This window comes from Myotis myotis, unplaced genomic scaffold (genome assembly GCF_014108235.1).
Source record: "Myotis myotis isolate mMyoMyo1 unplaced genomic scaffold, mMyoMyo1.p scaffold_m19_p_9, whole genome shotgun sequence".
Classification (NCBI taxonomy): domain Eukaryota; kingdom Metazoa; phylum Chordata; class Mammalia; order Chiroptera; family Vespertilionidae; genus Myotis; species Myotis myotis.
Window position 1 is genome coordinate 996,782 of NW_023416401.1, and position 18,225 is coordinate 1,015,006.

Here is an 18,225-nt window from a genome sequence, read left to right on the forward strand (position 1 = left end):
TCAGTGGGCACAGAAGTTTCTTCTAGGAATGTGCTACCTGTAGGTGACAGAGAGAGCCCCACGCAGGCGCCCCGGGGACACCTCACCCGCCCGTCGCAGCTGAGCTCTCGTGAGGGTGTGTGTGCTGGGCTGTTTTTCTCAGCCCCCACAGCCGGCCCCTCCAGATGCTCTCAGGCAGGAGCCCATGAGGGAATTAATCGCCAGGAGCCAGAGCCGATCGCCATTTAAGTCCTCAGCCTCCACCATGGCCAAGTGTCCCCCTTTGCAGAGAGAGCCGGGCTGGCCGCACATGGCTGGTCGGGATGGGCACGGAGGATGGGGATGGGATGCAGCCTGCATGGGCTGCGGCACAGGCTTGGAAATAAAGGGGTGCTGTGCTCCTGCCCAGGGAGCTGACAGCTGACCTCATTACAGAGAAACCTGCTGGGTTGGCCATGGCTACTCCTCAGCCCCGGAGGCTCCGACCCCCACCCCCCGCTGCGTGCAGTGCCCAGCAGCCCTGAGCCCTGGGGTTCGGCCAGAAACCACGCTGGGCCCTTGTCTCCCTCCCCCGAACTCTAGGAGCTGTCTGTCCCTTTGTCGAGCTCCCTCCACGCCAGCCCGCGGAGATGAGCGAGGTGGGGAAGCGACCGCAGGTGCCCTGCTGGCTGCCCTCCCCCCCCCCCCCCCCCCCCCGGCTGCTGCTCTATAACCTGCAACCTGAAGGCTCACCCGGGTCCTCGTCCGAGTTCCGAGAAGACCCAGCACGGACCCGAGGAGCCCACACAGCTGTGGGGACCCAGAGCCTGTCCTCGGCGCCTCCACCCGGTGCCTGCTGCCGCTGTCCCTGTGTCCTGCCCACCCCAGCCCAGGGCAGGATTTCCCGGCCGCTTCACCTGTCTCCAGGAGCAACGCATCTGATTTGCAGCAAAGCGAGTGACTTTCCACACTTCTCCTTCGTCATGACAACAAACCCACCTGACACCTACGCCCAGGACCGGGCGGTCTCGGGAACAGCCACTGCTGGGCCACTGCTCAACCCGAGGCAACAGAAGCGTGAAGGTCACAGCGACCTTCCCATCTGCTTGTGAGGCTAATTTAAAACAAAGCACAAGCCATGCTTTTACAGACAGAGATCTGCAAGCAAACGTTGAGAACAGCCTGGAATGGGAATCATTAGACAGAAATAACAGCTGATGGCAGAGGTCAGAGCCGCGAGCCAGGCGCCGGGCCTGGCCCGAAAGTGGGTCTCATATGGCCTCGCAGTGGGGGCAGCCGCGTGTGAGCGCCACACGGGGCGGGCTGCCAACACGGAGACCGACACATGGCGCAGAACCACCCGGATGGCTGGCTCCTCCCGAGGCTGCCAGGCTGCCTTCCCCCGGGCACAGCGGAGGGGCCGGCCCCTGCTCTCCGGGGCCCCCCGAATCCCTGCTGGGCTGGGCTCCCACTCACCGAGTTCCTAATCCCGCACCAGGTGTCAGGGTGGTGGGGCTCTGGGTCAGGCTACCCTCCCGCTTCTGCCCAAACCTGCTATTGTTCCTCCTGGTACTTACAGTGAGAAGAATCCGGAGATGCCCAGTTGTAAAAGTCACATTGAGAAAGGACGCGGGAGCCCCACCCTGACGCGTCTCAATGTCTTGGATGTGGTTTTCAAATTTCTCGGCTCCTGTCCGATGCACCTGCCAGGGAATGTCAGGGCCCAGTGGGTCTCAGACGAGGCCGCACGCACCTGGGGCGCCTCTGGGGCCTGGCTGGTGCTCGGGGCCAATTAAGGCAGGAGCTCTGGGGTGGGATTCAGGCAAAGCGCGCTTTCAATGCTCTCCCGGTGGCTCCCATGTGAACACATCACCTCGGGGTGCCTCAGCCGCGGGACTCCTGACGTTCAGGCACGATGACTCTTTGCTCTGGGGATGGTGCTGTGCATGGCGGGGCGTCAGCAGCCCCTGAGCCACTGCCCAGAGCCGACTAGCAGGAGGTCACAGCCCTCTGGTCAAGGAGCCGGCTGCTGCACTGGCCCCTGCCTTGCGTAAGGCCTCCGACGCACTTCTTTTGCAATTGAGTGCTAGGAGAAGAATTCTAAGGAAGTGGTCTATTCCTCCCCCCCTTCCCTCCTCTCCTTACTACCAGGAAGCACAAAGTCAATGCAAAAGAAATGCATTAAAACTAAAATCACCAAATAGGACGACTTCGGTATCTTTCCTCCCCTCTGCATGGAGCTGATTTTCCCACTGGCGTTTCGTTCATCTTTAAGTTCCCTTATGTCCTTAGGGAATGAAGTAGGAAATAAACAAGGTTATGAGCAAAAGGAGGGAGTGGCTGTCCCGCGGACTGTTCCGCATGGATGACCCAAGCAACGGTTGTTCTAGAAAGGACGGGGCATATGGAGCGAATAAGGGTGCACCCCTTCGCCTCCAGCGTTGTCTGGGCGGATGCTGACCGGTGTGTGGGAACCCGAGGGTGCCGTGTGGAGGCCTCCGGGGCGGTAAGCACAGGCCTCTCTTGCTTCCTGAGGATCCCAGCTCCACGTGGACCAGGGGTCTGGGAGGTCCCCGAGGCCTCCATCCCCGGGCAGCTCCATCGCCTGCTCCTGTGAAATACAACCGGGTCCTTCGTAACCAGAACTTTTCAAGCTTGTGAAAAAGTCAGTTAAGTGTGGTCCTGTCATTTTAAATGCAAAATCCTTGAGTAGACCAGAGACCTTAATTTTTTAAAAACGTAGCTGAGTATTTTAATTATGAATGTCCTTGCATGTTCTCGGCATAGTTCATTATTCATGTTGCCAGTGAAAAGCTTTTTAATTAACTAGCATGCTGGCAATCCATTGTGAAATGTATAGATGTAGACTTCCTAGCATTAAAACACCACACACACACACACACGGAACGTTCTAGCAAACACATGCACTTTAGTCACTATGGGGAACTTGTTTCTGAATAATTTTAAAATGTGACCAGGCTTTTTTATTTTTTTATTTTTATTGGTAACAAAACACTGCATCACAAGGAACATCAGCGTCACCTGGAACGTCCTAGAAATGCACAGACTTGGGTCCCAGTCCCAGGTGCCTGGTGACAGGTGGTCCCAACCAGGTGGATGGGTCCAGCTTCACTCTCCCATCAAGACCTGCTGTGAGGGTTCTCTCTTGTCTACGGTGTCCAGATCGGCTGGAGGCCCTGTCTCAGAGGCCAGAGGAGTCACAGTGAGTGAAATGTCGCCTGCACGGGGGATGAGGGCGGGGAAGGGGGGCGCTGGAAGTTGCCCATTCATACCAGGTGTCTACTTACCAGTTTTGACTCAAGAGGCCTATCAGGACTCCCTGTACTTATTTCTATGTTCATCTTTTGAAGGAAAAAGGGCGCTTTGAAATGAGAGCTCCCACCCATTCACCACTTGTTGTTAATCCTCATCGGAGGGTATGTCTCCATGGATTTTGAGAGAGTGGGAGGGAGAGGGAGAGACAGAGACATGGGTGTGAGAGCGATACATCGATCAGTTGCCCTCCACACGCCTCAACCAGGGCCAGGGATTGAGCCTGCCACCAACATACGTGCCCTTGACCGGAATCCAACCTGGGATCCTTTAGTCCGCCGGCCGATGCTCTATCCACTGAGCCAAACCGGCGAGGGCTCGTTCACCACGTTTTGGCAGGTGCTGGTGCCAGCATCTTCCAGACGCCCAGGCCCAGGTGAAGGCTGCTGACCCCGCGGCACCAGCCCCGGCTGGGAAACTGAGGCAGGCGGGTGGAAGGCTCTGGATAAAGCAACTCTGGGAGTGGCTACCGGAGCGAGAACACAGCCCGGCTCCCGCTCTGTGCTTTGTCTTCTGAAGGAACAGACGCTCCCTAAGCACACGTCTGCCAGCGGCCTCTCCACGCAGCCTCTGCTTGGAGCTCGGGTCTGCGCAGCAGGGCCTGTCGGCGGCACATCATGCAGAGTAGCCGCCGCATGCATGCGCCCTGCGCGCCCGCCAGGACAATGCGGCCTGGTGCCGTCACACTGGGAGGCCGACGCACCTGGCACCTGGGGCCTCGTCCCTGCTCTGCCCCACGGACGGACGCCCTCCCGGCTGCACGGGCCCACGTGAAAGGTTAATTTAAATAGGACTGAGCTTAGGCCCAGATATGCTCCGAGCAGATTCCATTTCCCAGGGCGCTGGCAATGCCCTGTTTTTCCAAATGGGAGAGTCACTAGAACAAGAAACCACACACATGCACTCAGACCGAACGGTAAACTGAATTTATTTCCTCTTGGAAAACAATTCCAGTCATCTCCAGGTCCAGGGCGCGGAGTAAACATGAGTAACAGTAACATACAGGTTAGTCCAACCGATTCGGGCGTTTGGCTGAGAGAAATCATACGGGAAACCTTGAACACTCAGAGCCTCAAACGTCTCCGGGAAAAACTCGCTGACAGTCTACATGACAACTATTGCATATATAGTGATGCTACCGGTCACAGGGCAAGGCGTACAAATATATAGACGGGCCGTATCGGCGGTGGGCTCTCTGTGAGAACGTCTCTTCATGGCTCGCAGAATCTTCGCAATGAAAAAATAGTCTCGGATTTAACGCTGATTTACCAAAAAGAGAGAGTCTGGGCTTCAGTGTCCACGACAGCAAGTCCCAACGCCGCCTCCTGTGTAACGCAGGTGTCTGAACTCGGCCTGCCTTGAAAATACTTCCTCTTAAGCCGTTCTGCTCAGTCTTTTCCTGTCTTGCCTGAACAGGGCCCAAGTCCACTCGTCTTCGTAAGACCGTGTTAGTTTCCGACGACATCATACATGTGCAACACTTTATATACAGAGGGTCTATCCGGTGCTCCCAGGCTCACACACATGAACATCCAGCGTTTGGGTAATACAAGTTCATGGTACAATACAATGCTCTGAATAATATACATGAACAAGGAGGGGTTCGTGCAAAGAGTGAAACATGTTCCCTTTTTGTGCCTCAGAAGGAAGTCTCCACCGACCGCGCTCCCACTAACTGCTGTGCTGGGTCATCGTGTGATTCTGGAACGAGAGAGAGAGAGGGGGGATCGTCAGTGCTGCGTTTCCATCAGGCCACGTGTCCACGCTGCTGCTCGATTCATGGTGCCAGGAAAGAGGTGTTCACACCGGGTGAATGGCCGCCCGTGGCCTGACTGCACCTGCTTCCTACCCCTCGCCCCACTGGGAGGGCAGGGCAGCTCCAGGGCCCACCAGGGGGGCGAGTGACTGACCCACGTCTTTCCTCCTCTCTGTCCCCCACCACACCTTCCCAGAACACCCCCCTCCTGCATCTCCTCTCAGTGAAGCACCAGCGTTTTCAAAGCCCAGGTAGCACCACGTGGACAGTTTTCCTTGTCGGCACACCTCCCCAAAGATTACCGATGCTTGTCCAATCGCCTGGGTGGTGGGCGTGTCCACACCAGGGCTCTGTCTGTCCCTGGATAGAAGCTTTAAAGCAGCGGTTCTCAACCTGTGGGTCGCGACCCCTTTGGCGGTCGAACGACCCTTTCATAGGGGTCGCCTGAGACCATCCGCATATCAGATATTTACATGACGGTTCATCACAGTAGCAACATGACAGCTATGAAGTAGCCACAAAAATAATGTTATGGTTGGGTCACCACATGAGGAACTGTATTTAAAGGGCCAGAAGGTTGAGAACCACTGCTTTAAAGGCAAAAGCTGCCTGGCCAGACAGGGACAGAGGACAGCGGGTTCTCCAGCGCCCCCTGCAGGCGGGCAGGGCCACGCCACCACAGGCTGTGGGGCACTTGGAGGCAGCCATAGCCGCTGCCCCACCCCAGCTGCCGCAGCCTCTGTGGTCCTTTCCTCCCCCTTGCACAGCAGGTCCCCTTTCCGGGTGAACTTCCTCCCACATCATGAGAGGCCACTGGACCGCCCAACTGGCCTGCGGGGGGGGGAGGGGGGGGCGCGTCCGTGCACTCGCTCGGAGCAGGGGTCTAGAGTCCGCTGGCAGGGACGCTCACAGTGGAAAGGGGCACAGTCCTAGAGGGTCCTGGGAAATGGGCACATAATGAGCATTGACAGAAAAGAACCCCAGTCCTCATGCGTGTCTGCACTCTGAAGATGATGTGGCCCCCGACCCCGTACCCCGAGTCACTGAAAACACACGTGGCCTCACTTCACCCTTGGAAGGCGGCAGGCGTGGGCATCCAGCCATCCAGCCCCGCGGTCAGTGGCTGGCTGCTCGGGTTGGAGAGGAAGCCTGGAGGGGTCCCTCAGAGCCCTCTCTGCACTTGGTGTTCTGAGAATCACACACATCATTTCTTTATTATTTTTTTTTTAAATTTTTTTCAGAGTAGAAGGGAGAGAGAGAGAAACATCAATTATGAGAGAATCACTGATTGGCTGCCTCCTGCACTCCTCCCACTGGGGATTGGCCCACACCCCGGGCCTGTGCCCTGATCGTGAATCGATCCGTGACCTCCTGGTTTGTAGGCTGATGCTCAGCCCTGAGCCAGGCCGGCCGGCACAGACATCATTTCTCTAAAAGGGGAGACAAGAAGCCAGTGGGAGGGGACAGTAGGCCAGAGAAGCATGGAGAGAGGGTGGCTCTGTGCGGCGCCCTCCCTCTGGCCATGGCCAGGCCACAGAGCAGGGGTCTGAGTCACGCAGCGCCAGCGTGGCAGGAGAGGACAGGCGGCCAGGCCACCGGCCAGCAGCCTGCCAGGGGAGGCCTGCTCTTCAGGTCCACAGGAAATCGTGCACTAGAACGAAGTGTGGGTAACCTCACCATTTCACACGGCAATTCAGTCCCCAAAGCACGTTAATGCAATGACAGGTTATGAGAAAAAGTATCTGCTCCAATGAGGGAGAAGTGTTTTACATAATCGAGGAGAACATCCGGGCGGGGGTGGGGGGGCCGGTGACAGAAGAGGAAGCAGAAAACTCCCGCAACCTGCAGGGAGCCGTTGATTCTGCAAAAAGGCATCTTTGGAGACCTCACCTCTAAGGAACCGAAAACTGCAAACCGTTAATCCCAGTGACGAACAGTTGTTTTACACGAGGGGGGCTTGTGTTAAAAAAAGAAATCGAGTCCACAGCACACCGTCCAGCTGACAAGCAGCTCCGTCGAGGTGCGAGGCCACAGGACGAGGTCCCCGCACGGCCCCTGTGCGGCCAGGCCTGTGGAAGGAAGGAGTGTGCGCCTCTCCTCCCTCCTCACGTGTGAGACGAAACGCGGAAAGCTGAAAAACAGACGGGGCCGTCAGAAGTCCCTTCCAGCGCTGTATTTTTAAAATGAGCAGCCTTTCATTTTCCAGGCCTGGAATTCTCATTTCGGGCTTGGCACGCTCACCGATGATTAATTCAGCCCCACCATTCAGAGAGCTGACCACATTTACTGGTCAAACGGCTTAATCCTATTTAAAAGGCAATCCAAGCAAAATATTTTTAAAGAAAAGCAAAACCCCGTGATCCCCTGAAACCGTTCACCTTGGCCAAGCGACCCCACTTCCCTTCCATCTTGATGTGAATTTGTGCCCCGATCGCCATGATGAAGCTAAGCTTTGGAGGGAAGCCCAGGTGGGGTGGAGGGGGTGTGGGGTGGCCCCGGGGGAGGGGGGGTCCGCCTTCCAGGATGGAAAAATGAAGTCCCCACCTTCCCGCGTCCTGCCAGACTGTCCGATCCCTTGGCAGAGGCCACGTCTGGTCTGTGCTTGGTAACCCTCCCTTGGCATCGGCAAAATGTTAAGTAGCCACGGCAATAAAGCTAATAAAAACGGCATCTGAATGGGAGTTTTGTGAGATCTGTTGATTCAGAGATGTTAATCATTTTTTACCAGGACTTGTCTATGTATAGCTCTTTGTCTCAAACACATTCTGACAAGGTTTTAAAAACGAAGGAAAAGAGCCAGCAGGCTGGTTTAAAAAGGAACAGAAAAAAACACCCCACACAAGCTTTGCAGGAATTCACCAGGCCATTAGCATGTCGGTTTGAACTGCAGTTGCATTCAGTTTAAATGAGATGTTTTCCAACCCCGGTGAAATGGCAGACAATGTGGCTCTGCAGCGATGGGGGGTGGGGGTGGGGGGCGCAGAGATGAACGGGCTCTGCCTCCAGCAGATGGTGACAGCCAGGCAGCCTGTTGTTTTTCCTTTCGTGGAAGTAACGCCAACATTCACCATCCATCATCACTGATTAACGGATCCGATGGCCCTTCCCTCGATCGCGGGGTTGGACCTGATCTGTGAACACCAGGGGCAGTGCGCGCCCCTTGCTCTGAAGCGCCGTCCAGGGCACGCACAGGCGCAGCTCCGGCTGCGAGCGGGGCTCCACATCGCCCGCCATCCTGAAAGCTCGTCTGCTTTTTTACTTTCTGTGTGATTTCTTTCCCCCAAACAAAAGCAGTGGTTTGCCACCGGCCGGGGCATCAGTCTTTGACCTGCATCTTGGTTGCCCATGAGGTCACCAGCGCCCCGGCATCGCGCCGACTTAGGAGACGCCTGGAGTCCTGCGCTTCGTCTCCCGCCTGCCACGCAGCTTCTTCAAATGTGTCTGCGGGGTCCTCGAGGCCGAGCCGCCCGTGGTGGGCAGGGGAGGACAGCGCGGCCGCCGGTATTAATGAGCGCGGACCATTACCAGCCCAGCCGGCTCCTTCCCATTCCCAGAAGCACAGCCCGTACGTGACTTAAAATGTGAGAATATTGACACAAAGTGCGCGGCCCCTAAGGACAGTCGCTGGGCGGGAATGAGGAAGGCTCGGCACAGCTCTGAGCACAGAGCACGGCTCTCGGGCTGGCGGACGGACAGGGCCACAGCCGCCGGCCTCCAGGCCCGAGGAATTCCTCTGTGGACGTTCTCAAGGCCAGCGTCACGCGGGCTCTGCAGCCATCAGCACCGGCGTTTTGGCTCAGAGCTCTTAGTACTAAATCTCTGGGTTGAATCAATGGAAGTACTATATCTCCCACATGAATCAATACATTTGGTTCAATACGTGTTCTATTAAATTATACTTTCTAATCAAGATTTTTACATTTCCATCCTCTTTCTCTTTCATGCCCCACTTCCTTGGCGGGTGAAATGGTTTTAAAGGTGTCCTGAGCTCATGGGGACAGGATGCTCGGCCAGCCCCCCTACTCCCCTCCACCCCGCGTTAAAGAATTGTCACAACGCAAAGGGCAGCCTTTCCACATCTTAATCAGGTTAAGGAGATGGGAATGTAATACATTAACGTTTCCAAAGCCCACACAATTGCAGAGATAATGCCGCGTTTTAAATGAATTAAACGTGAGCAGCCACAGAGCTGGGAGCACGAGAGTGAGGAATAGTCTAAAAATGGCACCAAAGACCCAAATCATCCGAGAGTACCAACCAGCCCCCATCGTGCCACCAGAAGTTCCTATTATCCACCGAGCGACACACTTCCTGGCTGGAGAAATCCCAGGTCCTGTGTGTGCATGGCCCTTAGCTGGTGGACACAGGAACGCAGACGGGGAAACGGGCCTGTGTGTGAGGTGTGTCCCATTTCAGGGACCTTCTCTAGAAGGCAGGCTGGAGTGTTTCCTCACGTGCTGAGAGCCGAGGGACACGGTCAGTAACGGGTGCCCACAGCCAGGGGAGCTGCCTCTAATCTCACGCCGCCGATTTGCTAGGAAATGGGATTCTGCTCCCTCCCTCTGACGCGGCATTTCTGAGCCTGTCTGCTCCCTCCTAGAGCCTCGGGTGTTGCGCTGATCGTGTTTGCGCTGACAGAATTTCCCCTTCTACTTTTTCTCCTGGTAATGGCATCACCGTGACTTACAGAGACACTGATGCATTTTCTGTTGACATTTAACTGTTCACGTGGGCGCGGCCCGCCATCTCCAAGCATTTTCTGGGCGACACTGAGCCACATTAAAGCGACAGATGCAATGGCATCATCGGAGGTGAAGAGGGAAACACGTTTTAGAGACGGACAAGGACCACGAGGTTGTGTGGCTGGCCCCTCACTGGAGCAGCATGGTCGGAGCAGTGCAGACTGCAGGCCAGTTGTAATGGTGCTGGCGACGCGGCGTCCACTGCACAACCCCAGGAGACGATCGCACGTCCACTCACCCTCACGGACGACGTGGCTGCTGCTCTCTGGACGTTGGCGCGGAGTAGCCCGAGAGAAGCGGGTGTGAGAGACCATGAAGCGAAGGGACACTGGCGTGTTCACAAGCTCAGACGCAGACGTGGAGAGAGAGAGAGGCGTCTCCACAGCCACCCAGCTCAGTGCAGGGAGCTACTTCTTAGTCGTTTTACAACATTCATGCCATCCAGCGGCTGCATGAGTTCCTCGATGGCAGGAGGCTTTCTGACGAGGGGGCTTCCCAACCTCAACACCGCTGACATGCTGGGCTAGACCCGGTGGGGAATGTCTGGCCCGAGGGCCGCATGAGGCCCGAGAAATCCTTTGGTCTGGCCCTGCCATGGCATTAGAGGGAGTGAGTGAAATGTTTGACCCACTGTAGCAGGAACATGTTTATTTTTGTACAGCAGCTAATTTTAAGCTGATGATTGTGCATGGCCTGTGATGTCATGAATACCCAAACGGCCTCTGGCAGCAGAAAGGTTCCCCGCCCTGGGGCTAGGTGCTCTGACCTGGGAGCCGGCCTGGGCACTGTCGGTTCCACAGCACCTCTCTCTGGCCTCTGCCAACCACGTGCCAGTGGTGCCTCCCCTGTGACAACCGGAAATGTCCCCAGACATGGCCACGGACCCGTGGGGAAGCGCACCCCGACGGAGGGCCACTGCGTCCGAGTTCTAGAGCACAGGGAGCTGGCTGTGTCCTGCTTCGGTGCACGACTCAGGCTTCGGTCTAAGAGGTAGCTCCCCTGTCACTTACAAAAGGGAGCTAAAGGGCTGTCTGTCACGGCACCGACCTGGACTGCAGGCGTTTGAAAGCGCAGCCTCAGCGGGTGAGAGTGGGCAGCTGTCAAACTGCGGGAAGGATTCCTGGAGATGCGTGGTCAATGGCATTGCTCGTGTGAAGAGCCGAGTCTCCCAGAAACGTCCACTCACTCAGCAGCTCTCACCTCCCAGCCCCACCCCTGAACAGAGGTGGTCCATGAGAGCGGCGGTCCGTCAGGGCTGCGTAGGACAGGCCGCAGTCCCATGAAGTACAATGGGGCCCAAGCGCTAAACTCTGAGGTTACTATTTAGGGCGTGGGAACAACCGTCTCCTTTGAAAGAGCTGTGGAGGCCCCGTCCTCACCCCAACCTCGCAGACGCCACGGCCACAGTGGGCTGTGCCTGGGAGCAGTGCCTTGGGGGCCGGAGGAGAGGATTTCTGAGCCGAGAGGCCATGGCGGCCTCGGGCCCAGGATCTCGCTTAGAGACTCAGAAGTTAGGTCCCAGAGTCCAAGTCCACATTTCCAGACTGGGAGCTGCCCCGGTGCTGGGCCGGGTTCTGGCACCAGGTAACCATGGGAGGGGCCGGTGCTGATGTGAACCCTGGCCGGGCTGCTGCGGGGATGAGGAATGCTGCTGCCATGGTCCCGCCAGCTGCAGGGAGGTCTGGGCCCAGTGCTGGGCCCTCACCTCACCTGGTGCTGCAGGGAGAGGGAGGAGGAGGAGGAGGAGGAAGCGGAGAAGGAGGAGGAGGGGCGAGGGAGCAAGGGCTCCAGAGGCAGGAGTGAGCACGGGGAGGGCTGAGGCCGCAGGAAGTGGACACTGTTAGGGCTCCAGGCATCTCTGGGGCTGCAGACTGTCCCCCAGGCTGGGCGGGGAGGTGGGGTCAAAGGTGGGGGGCGCCTGCTTTCATGGCAGGTGGTCACAGGAACAGCCCCCCAGTCAGCCTGGGCTCAGTTGGACGCGAGACCCCGGAAGCCCACGCGGACATGGTTGTTAACAGACCGCGTGTCCACCTGGCTCGTGTGGAACCCTGTCTAGAGCTTTGACAATCCAACATCCCCGGGAAAGAAGACCAGCCGCTCTGCTCCCCCAGCTTGTGAAGGATAAACCCTGCTGCTGTTGGGAACTGCTAACATCGGAACGCGGCCATCTTTCCCTGAGAGCTTCGGTGGGACAGCCTCGGGCACCAGCTGGCCGACCCCTGTCTGCTCTGCACACCTGACAGGCTTGACCATTTCCCTTTTGTAACTGACCAGACCCTTCCCCACCTACAACATGGAGGGAAAAAGGGCCAAATTAGAAAAGAGCAAAATGGACATTGAAAAATATATTAGCCTGGCTGGTGTGGTTCAGTGGTTGAGCATTGACCTATGAACCAGGAGGTCACAGTTCGATTCCCGGTCAGATCACATACCCGGGTTGCGAGCTCCACCCCAGTGTGGGGTGTGCAGGAGGCGGCCAATCCATGATTCTCTCTCATCACTGATGTTTCTCTCTCTCTCCCCAATTTCCTCTCTGAAATCAATAAAAATATGTTTTTAAAAAAGAAAAGTATATTAAAAGTATGAAGTTTGTTTTTAACAGAAAACAATCCATTGAGCTACCCGTGAACAGGCAAGGAACCAACAGAAATTTTAAATCAAACTATGTACAAGGTCAGCAGAAGTGAGAGCGAGGCGGGGGGTGGAGACGGCACTGAGACCTGGATTTGCAGGACCGGCACAGCGTGGGAGGAGGCTGTGACAGGCCCCACAGTCTCGTAGGTGCTCAGGGGTGAAGGCCGTGCCTCTTGGACAGACGTGTCCATGCGCCTGGAGTGGCTAGGCGCTCACCCCCTGCGATGTTTAACTTATCACACTGGCGCTCTAAACGGAACATCTGTACGCAAGGTGAAGAACAGCCTCCTTCCAGTTTCATCCTCGAGCAGTGCCCCTTCTCCGGGCCCTGATTTCAGTACCTTAATGGTACAGGCATCCGTGGGAGGACAAGAAGGCTTGTCTGACACGCGTGTTTATCACGGACGAATATAAATGTCCTCTCTGCCGGCTCTGGGTGCTCACACGGACTCAGGACGCTCCAGCCATAGTCCGACCCCCTTCGCAGGCAGTGCAGCTGAACACACTTCTGCTACTTACGTCACGGCCTGCGTAGTGAGTACAGCAGCAACAGGAGCCCAGCCTGATCACTGCTCAGCAACGTCCTCTTGCAAACATGACGCATTTCCTGCCCACCCCCTTCTCTTAGTTCCTGAATCCCAGAATCTTTAAGAAAGGATTGAGCTGCCCGGCCACCATGGCTCAGTGGTTGAGTGTTGACCTATGAACCAGGAGGTCATGGTTCGATTCCCAGTCAGGGCCCATGCCCGGGTTATGAGCTCCATCCCCAGTAAGGGGCGTGCAGGAGGCAGCTGATCACTGGTTCTCTCTCATCATTGATGTTTCTATCTCTCCCTCTCCCTTCCTCTCTGAAATCAATCTAACATAATAAAAGAGAAACATGCAAGTTGACCGTACCTCCACTACACCCACAAGCCAATCAGGAGTGAATATGCAAATTAACCCTACCAAGATGGCGGCAGCCACGGAGCTGGAGTGAGCAGGAGGCTTGGGTTGTCCCCCGCAATGGAGGAAGCCAAGCTTCCTGCCTGCCCTGCCGGCCCTGAGCTCCGCTCAAGGCTACAAAGTTTCAATTATAGAAGATAAATAAATCCCAGATACCTGCTTCCAGCCCGCAGCTGTGGCCAGCCTGAAAACGGCCCTCAGCTCCTCACCCAGGCTGGCCAATCCCCCATGGGGTGAGGGTCCCTGCTGGGGGACTTGGCCAGCCTAGAAACAGCCATCAGCCCCTCACTCAGGCTGGCCAGGCACCCCAGCAGGACCCCCCTACCCTGAAGGGGGTGTGGCCAGCCTGAAAACGGCCCTCAGCCCCTCACCCAGGCTGGCCAGGTACCCCAGCAGGACCCCCACCCTGATCCAGGACACCCTTCAGGGCAAACCAGCCAGCCCCTACCCGTGCACCAGGCCTCTATCCTATATAATAAAAGGGTAATATGCAAACTGACCCTAACAGCAGAAAGACTGGGAATGACTGGTCACTATGACACACACTGACCACCAGGGGGCAGATGCTCAATGCAGGAGCTGTCCCTGGTGGTCAGTGCGCTCCCACAGGGGGAGCTCTGCTCAGCCACAAGCCAGGCTGACGGCTGCCAGCACAGCAGTGAAGGCGGGAGCCTCCCCTGCCTCCTCAGCAGTGCTAAGGATGTCCGACTGCAGCTTAGGCCTGGTCCCCGCTGGCAAGTGGACATCCCCCGAGGGCTCCTGGGCTGCCAGAAGGGGAGCGGGCCTAAGCCAGCAGGTGGACATCCCCCAAGGGGTCCCAGACTTGTGAGAGAGCACAGGCCGGGATGAGGGACCCCCCTGAGTGCACAAATTTTTGTGCACTGGGCCTCTAGTATATATAAAAGGATTGAGTTAGTGAGGGTGCCCATATTTCTATTACTTGGCCCTAGACCTTGCACTCAGTTGGGTTGTGACCCCCGCTGCAAGACCCCACCTGCCATACTTTTTATTTCACGTCTGGTTTTGAGATCCATGGAAATGGAGAGGTCTGTGCCTAAACGCCTTGGGAGCCAGGCATTGATTTAGAAACTGACTTGCAGGCCTAGGACTTAAACTCTGTGCCACTCGATATGAAAGGTCACCTGATTAGAATGGGAGAAGCAAGGGCCCTGTCATTTATATTCAAATGGTAACCTTCAGAGGGAGGAGGGAGGAGAGAGGACTCTGCTTTTCCTTGATATGAACAGGATGCCCTTCAAGAAAACTCCTATGATTATGAAAAGTCGTTTATTGAACTAGGGCAAAAAGCAAAGAGAAAAAAAGGAAAAGAAAAAGCCACTTCCTTGCAGTGTATTATTTCTTTCATTAAAAACACTGCCACACTCTCTATGAGGTCAATCACAGTAATAAACTATCAAGAGCAGAAAAAACGCCTTTCTCCAGCATCAGCTGCCAAATGGTTGTGTACCAGGGCCCGGGCTTCAGAAAACACACACAGAAAGGGTAGGATGGGAAGGTCCGTGCACGAGTGACAGCCCACTTACCCTGTGTGAGTGTGAGGTGCGTGCGCACCTGTGCACACCCACGCCTGCACGGAGGCTGGTGTGTGCGTGTGCTGTGAGAGGTGGAGTCACATATGTGCATGGGTTCTACAGGTAAAACCCCTGCTGCTTGCCTTTGACTTTCCGACAGGGCTCACATTTCTATGTGGAAAATGCAATTATTAGAAGAAGCCCCAAGCAGCCCTTGTTTCGAATTCTAAGACAGTCCTATTGAAAATGCAAATATCTCAAAACCCAATCCTACTTGGGCTCTGCTCTCTCACTTAAGAAAAAAAAAAGAAAAGTCCTGGTTTGGCGACAGGAGAAAAACCTCCCACTCCCGTTTGGTGCCTTTCCTGCTCGCTCTCCTCTCCCCGTGCCTGCGTGTTGTGTGTGGCCTCAAAAGTCTCCATTCCCTTTAACAGTCGCCTGCCTCCCGTCCCGAAGCCACTGGATCAGCCACTCACACAGCAAACAGAGATCAGGATGGTACGTGCATCTCATGTCCTGTGTGGACACGGGTCAGGTCTACCGATGCATCTGCATTCTCTCTCGTCCATCTGCTCCTCTTGCTCAGAAACCTTCGGGTCTGAAAACGGCCCAGCTGCCCCCACTCTGCACCCTGCAGCGAACAACCTTTCCTGGTCTTGGAAACCCACACTTGGCTCAGCCGGCGTGGCTCAGTGGTTGAGCACTGACCTATGAACCAGGAGATCAGGGTTCGATTCCCGGTCAGGTCACATGCCCGGGTTGCGGGCTCCATCCCCAGTGTGGGGCGAGCAGGAGGCAGTTGATCCATGACTCATCACTGATGTTTCTATCTCTCTCTCCCTCTTTCTTCTGCTCAGAAATCAATAACAATATGTATTAAAAAAGAAACACACTGGTACCTCCCCCCACGGCCCAGCGCCTTCTCTGGCCTGGCTCCCAGGTCTCCGTAGGACAGTCTGCTCACCCTCGTGGGGCACAGAGCTCCCGGGAGACCGCCCTTCGCTCCCCCGCCCGAAGATGTGCAGTATCTATGGTGAGAGTAATCACAACCTCCCATCCTTAGACGATTTGCTCCTCCAGATTAATTTCAGTTCATTACCATAGAGCAACAGAATTGTGAAAACCACTCTTTAACGTGAAGTGTTTAACCCGATTCTGGAGGAAGGGCGGCTGTGACTGAGCGAGGCCAGCAGCGGGCGCGGTGCACACGCCTGCAGATTCCAAGGTGTGCGGTAAACAGGCCTGCGCAGCCACGCGGCGAGCAGAGAGGTCGCGGCGGGAGGCCGTGTGCTAATCAGCCCTCCAAGGTACTGCCAGCCAGAAGTGGCACTTACTCTAATTCAAAGCCCTCGTGCCTGCTTCCGTGTTGCAAAATTTATAAAAGAATAACTTCATTAAACCGCCTGGCACTTGAGACACACATGCAAACCAGCCACAACACAGAGGGAGCTGGCCAGGGCAGAGAGCTGCTCCCGGGGAGCTGTGCACGCCGACGAGAGGAGAGCGAAGGCTGCACCTGATGTTTCTCCCTCTGATGGCGGGTTCACCCGGGCCCCCAGCCACGCGGCCCCTGCCCCTGGAAGAGTGCTGAACATCAGTCCTGGGGGAGGGGCAAATGTGCCCCTCACGATGCCCGCCTGGCCGGGTGTGACTGAGCCGTCCGCGTCCCTTCCTGGTCGCAGTGGAGGCTGGCCCTGGGCGCCCTGGGACAGCTCCCATTGGTGTGGGTGCGCATTTCAGACTCACCCGAGTTGTTGAAAACAGATGTAAAACATTTTCTCTCTCTTAACGTTGGTCCTCAAGAGAGAAAGCAAGGACCAGGGTGAAGTGGACACGGTTTGCTGGAGTCCCGGCCTGGGGAAGTTGTTGTCACCTACACACACACGCGCACACACACACACACACACACACGCACGCACACTCCTAAGGAAAATCACTCCCCGGCATCGGAGATCAGAGCCACGCTGCCACCCAGCGACCCCAGCTGGACCCCGAGCCTCAGTGCGCCCGAGTCCACGCACACGTCCTTCCGTGCGGAACCGACAGCCTATTTTTCAAAACCATGTCTCTGGAATGGAGGACCCCAAGCCTCTGAGAAGGGCGTGTGAGATGCGGGGTGCGCGCCCAGGGGACCCCGAGCCACCCGTCACGCGGGGCCCCTCCTGCTCAGGGCCTCCCATCACTCAGGGCCCCGGCTTTGCTTCAGAGAGAACAGAGCGAGCATCCAACAGCCTGGACACGCTGCCCAAGTGGGTGAGAGGAAACAGCCGCTGGCCGAGTCTCCCGTCCCCCATTCCCAGCGCTGGAGTGGGGTTCTTGCTGCGGGTCAGAGGTCAGAAGGGAGGCTCGCTCGCTGGAGCACCGGCTGACAGGACAGACGTGAACAGGAAGTTATGGCCAAAACCACCCAGTGGGATGGACTCCTGGTCTCCCGGGGCCAACACTCAGGCCGCTTCTCGTCTCCCTTGTCAGCATGTCTATAGCACGGAGAGCGCTCGACAGTCGCATAAAGCCACGTGGCGGCGAAGGCAAGCTTACAGTACCTCCTCTCCGTGAATAAACAGGACCAATCAGGAGTGGCGAAGTTAATCAATCACAGGCCACCTCTGCGAGCCAATAAAAGACGGGTTATTGATCACATGGCGCAGTGAGGGGGACGCAAATGCTGCAAGGCCGCCTGAAGACTGGCGCTCCGGCTGTGAGTTGTGCTGGAGCCGGCTAGGGCTGCCTTCCCTTTTGGAAAAAACACCAAAGGAGCCAAACTAACTCAACCCTGAGCTTCCAAAGGGGACCAATGCGAGGCCGCCCCAGGGCGTGTGGAGGCCCTGCAGCCGGTCCTCCACTCCGCACTCGGTGCCATGCGGGGGAGTGGGCGGCTGTGCGGGAACACGGGTTTGATAGACGGACACTGGCTGCACAGGCATCTCGCTGCCGGCCCAGCGTCACCCACTGCCACTGGGAGGCCCACTTCCTGGAAACACAAGCGGCTGTGCTGGCGAAGCCCTTTGTCTTCATCTCCGAAAAAGGCCATCATCGACCCTGGTTAGGAAGCACGCAGCCCGAGGGGGTCCCACGGAAAGGGAAGCTGCGCAGCGACACCAAGGGCAGGAAGGAGGTGCGCTCAGCTGGTCAGCGCACGCACCCTCAGTCCTGCCTTCCGCTCCCCACACCTGTGCCTGCAACCTGTGCCCGGCCACAGAGTATGCACAGATGGTCCCATGTCTCTTATGATGGTCTCCCAGTGGAGACGACACCCCCCCCCCCCGTTTTTACGGGGTTCACTGCTCTCTGCCTCTGTGCCGGCCGCGCCCCCACATGCAGCAGA

General features: G+C 56.7%; 1 protein-coding gene across 4 annotated transcripts in view; it reads right to left on the reverse strand.

The window, feature by feature from the left end:
• Positions 1-4,194: 4,194 nt before the first annotated feature.
• The window catches only part of ZNF521 (zinc finger protein 521), a 287,559-nt gene continuing 273,528 nt past the window's right edge, over positions 4,195-18,225 (reverse strand). For all 4 annotated transcript variants that reach the window (XM_036322695.1, XM_036322696.1, XM_036322697.1 and 1 more), the window contains one exon: positions 4,195-4,992. In XM_036322695.1, the coding sequence (XP_036178588.1) occupies positions 4,963-4,992 (30 nt within the window). In that variant the 3' untranslated portion in view covers positions 4,195-4,962. The remainder of the gene's footprint in view (positions 4,993-18,225) is intronic.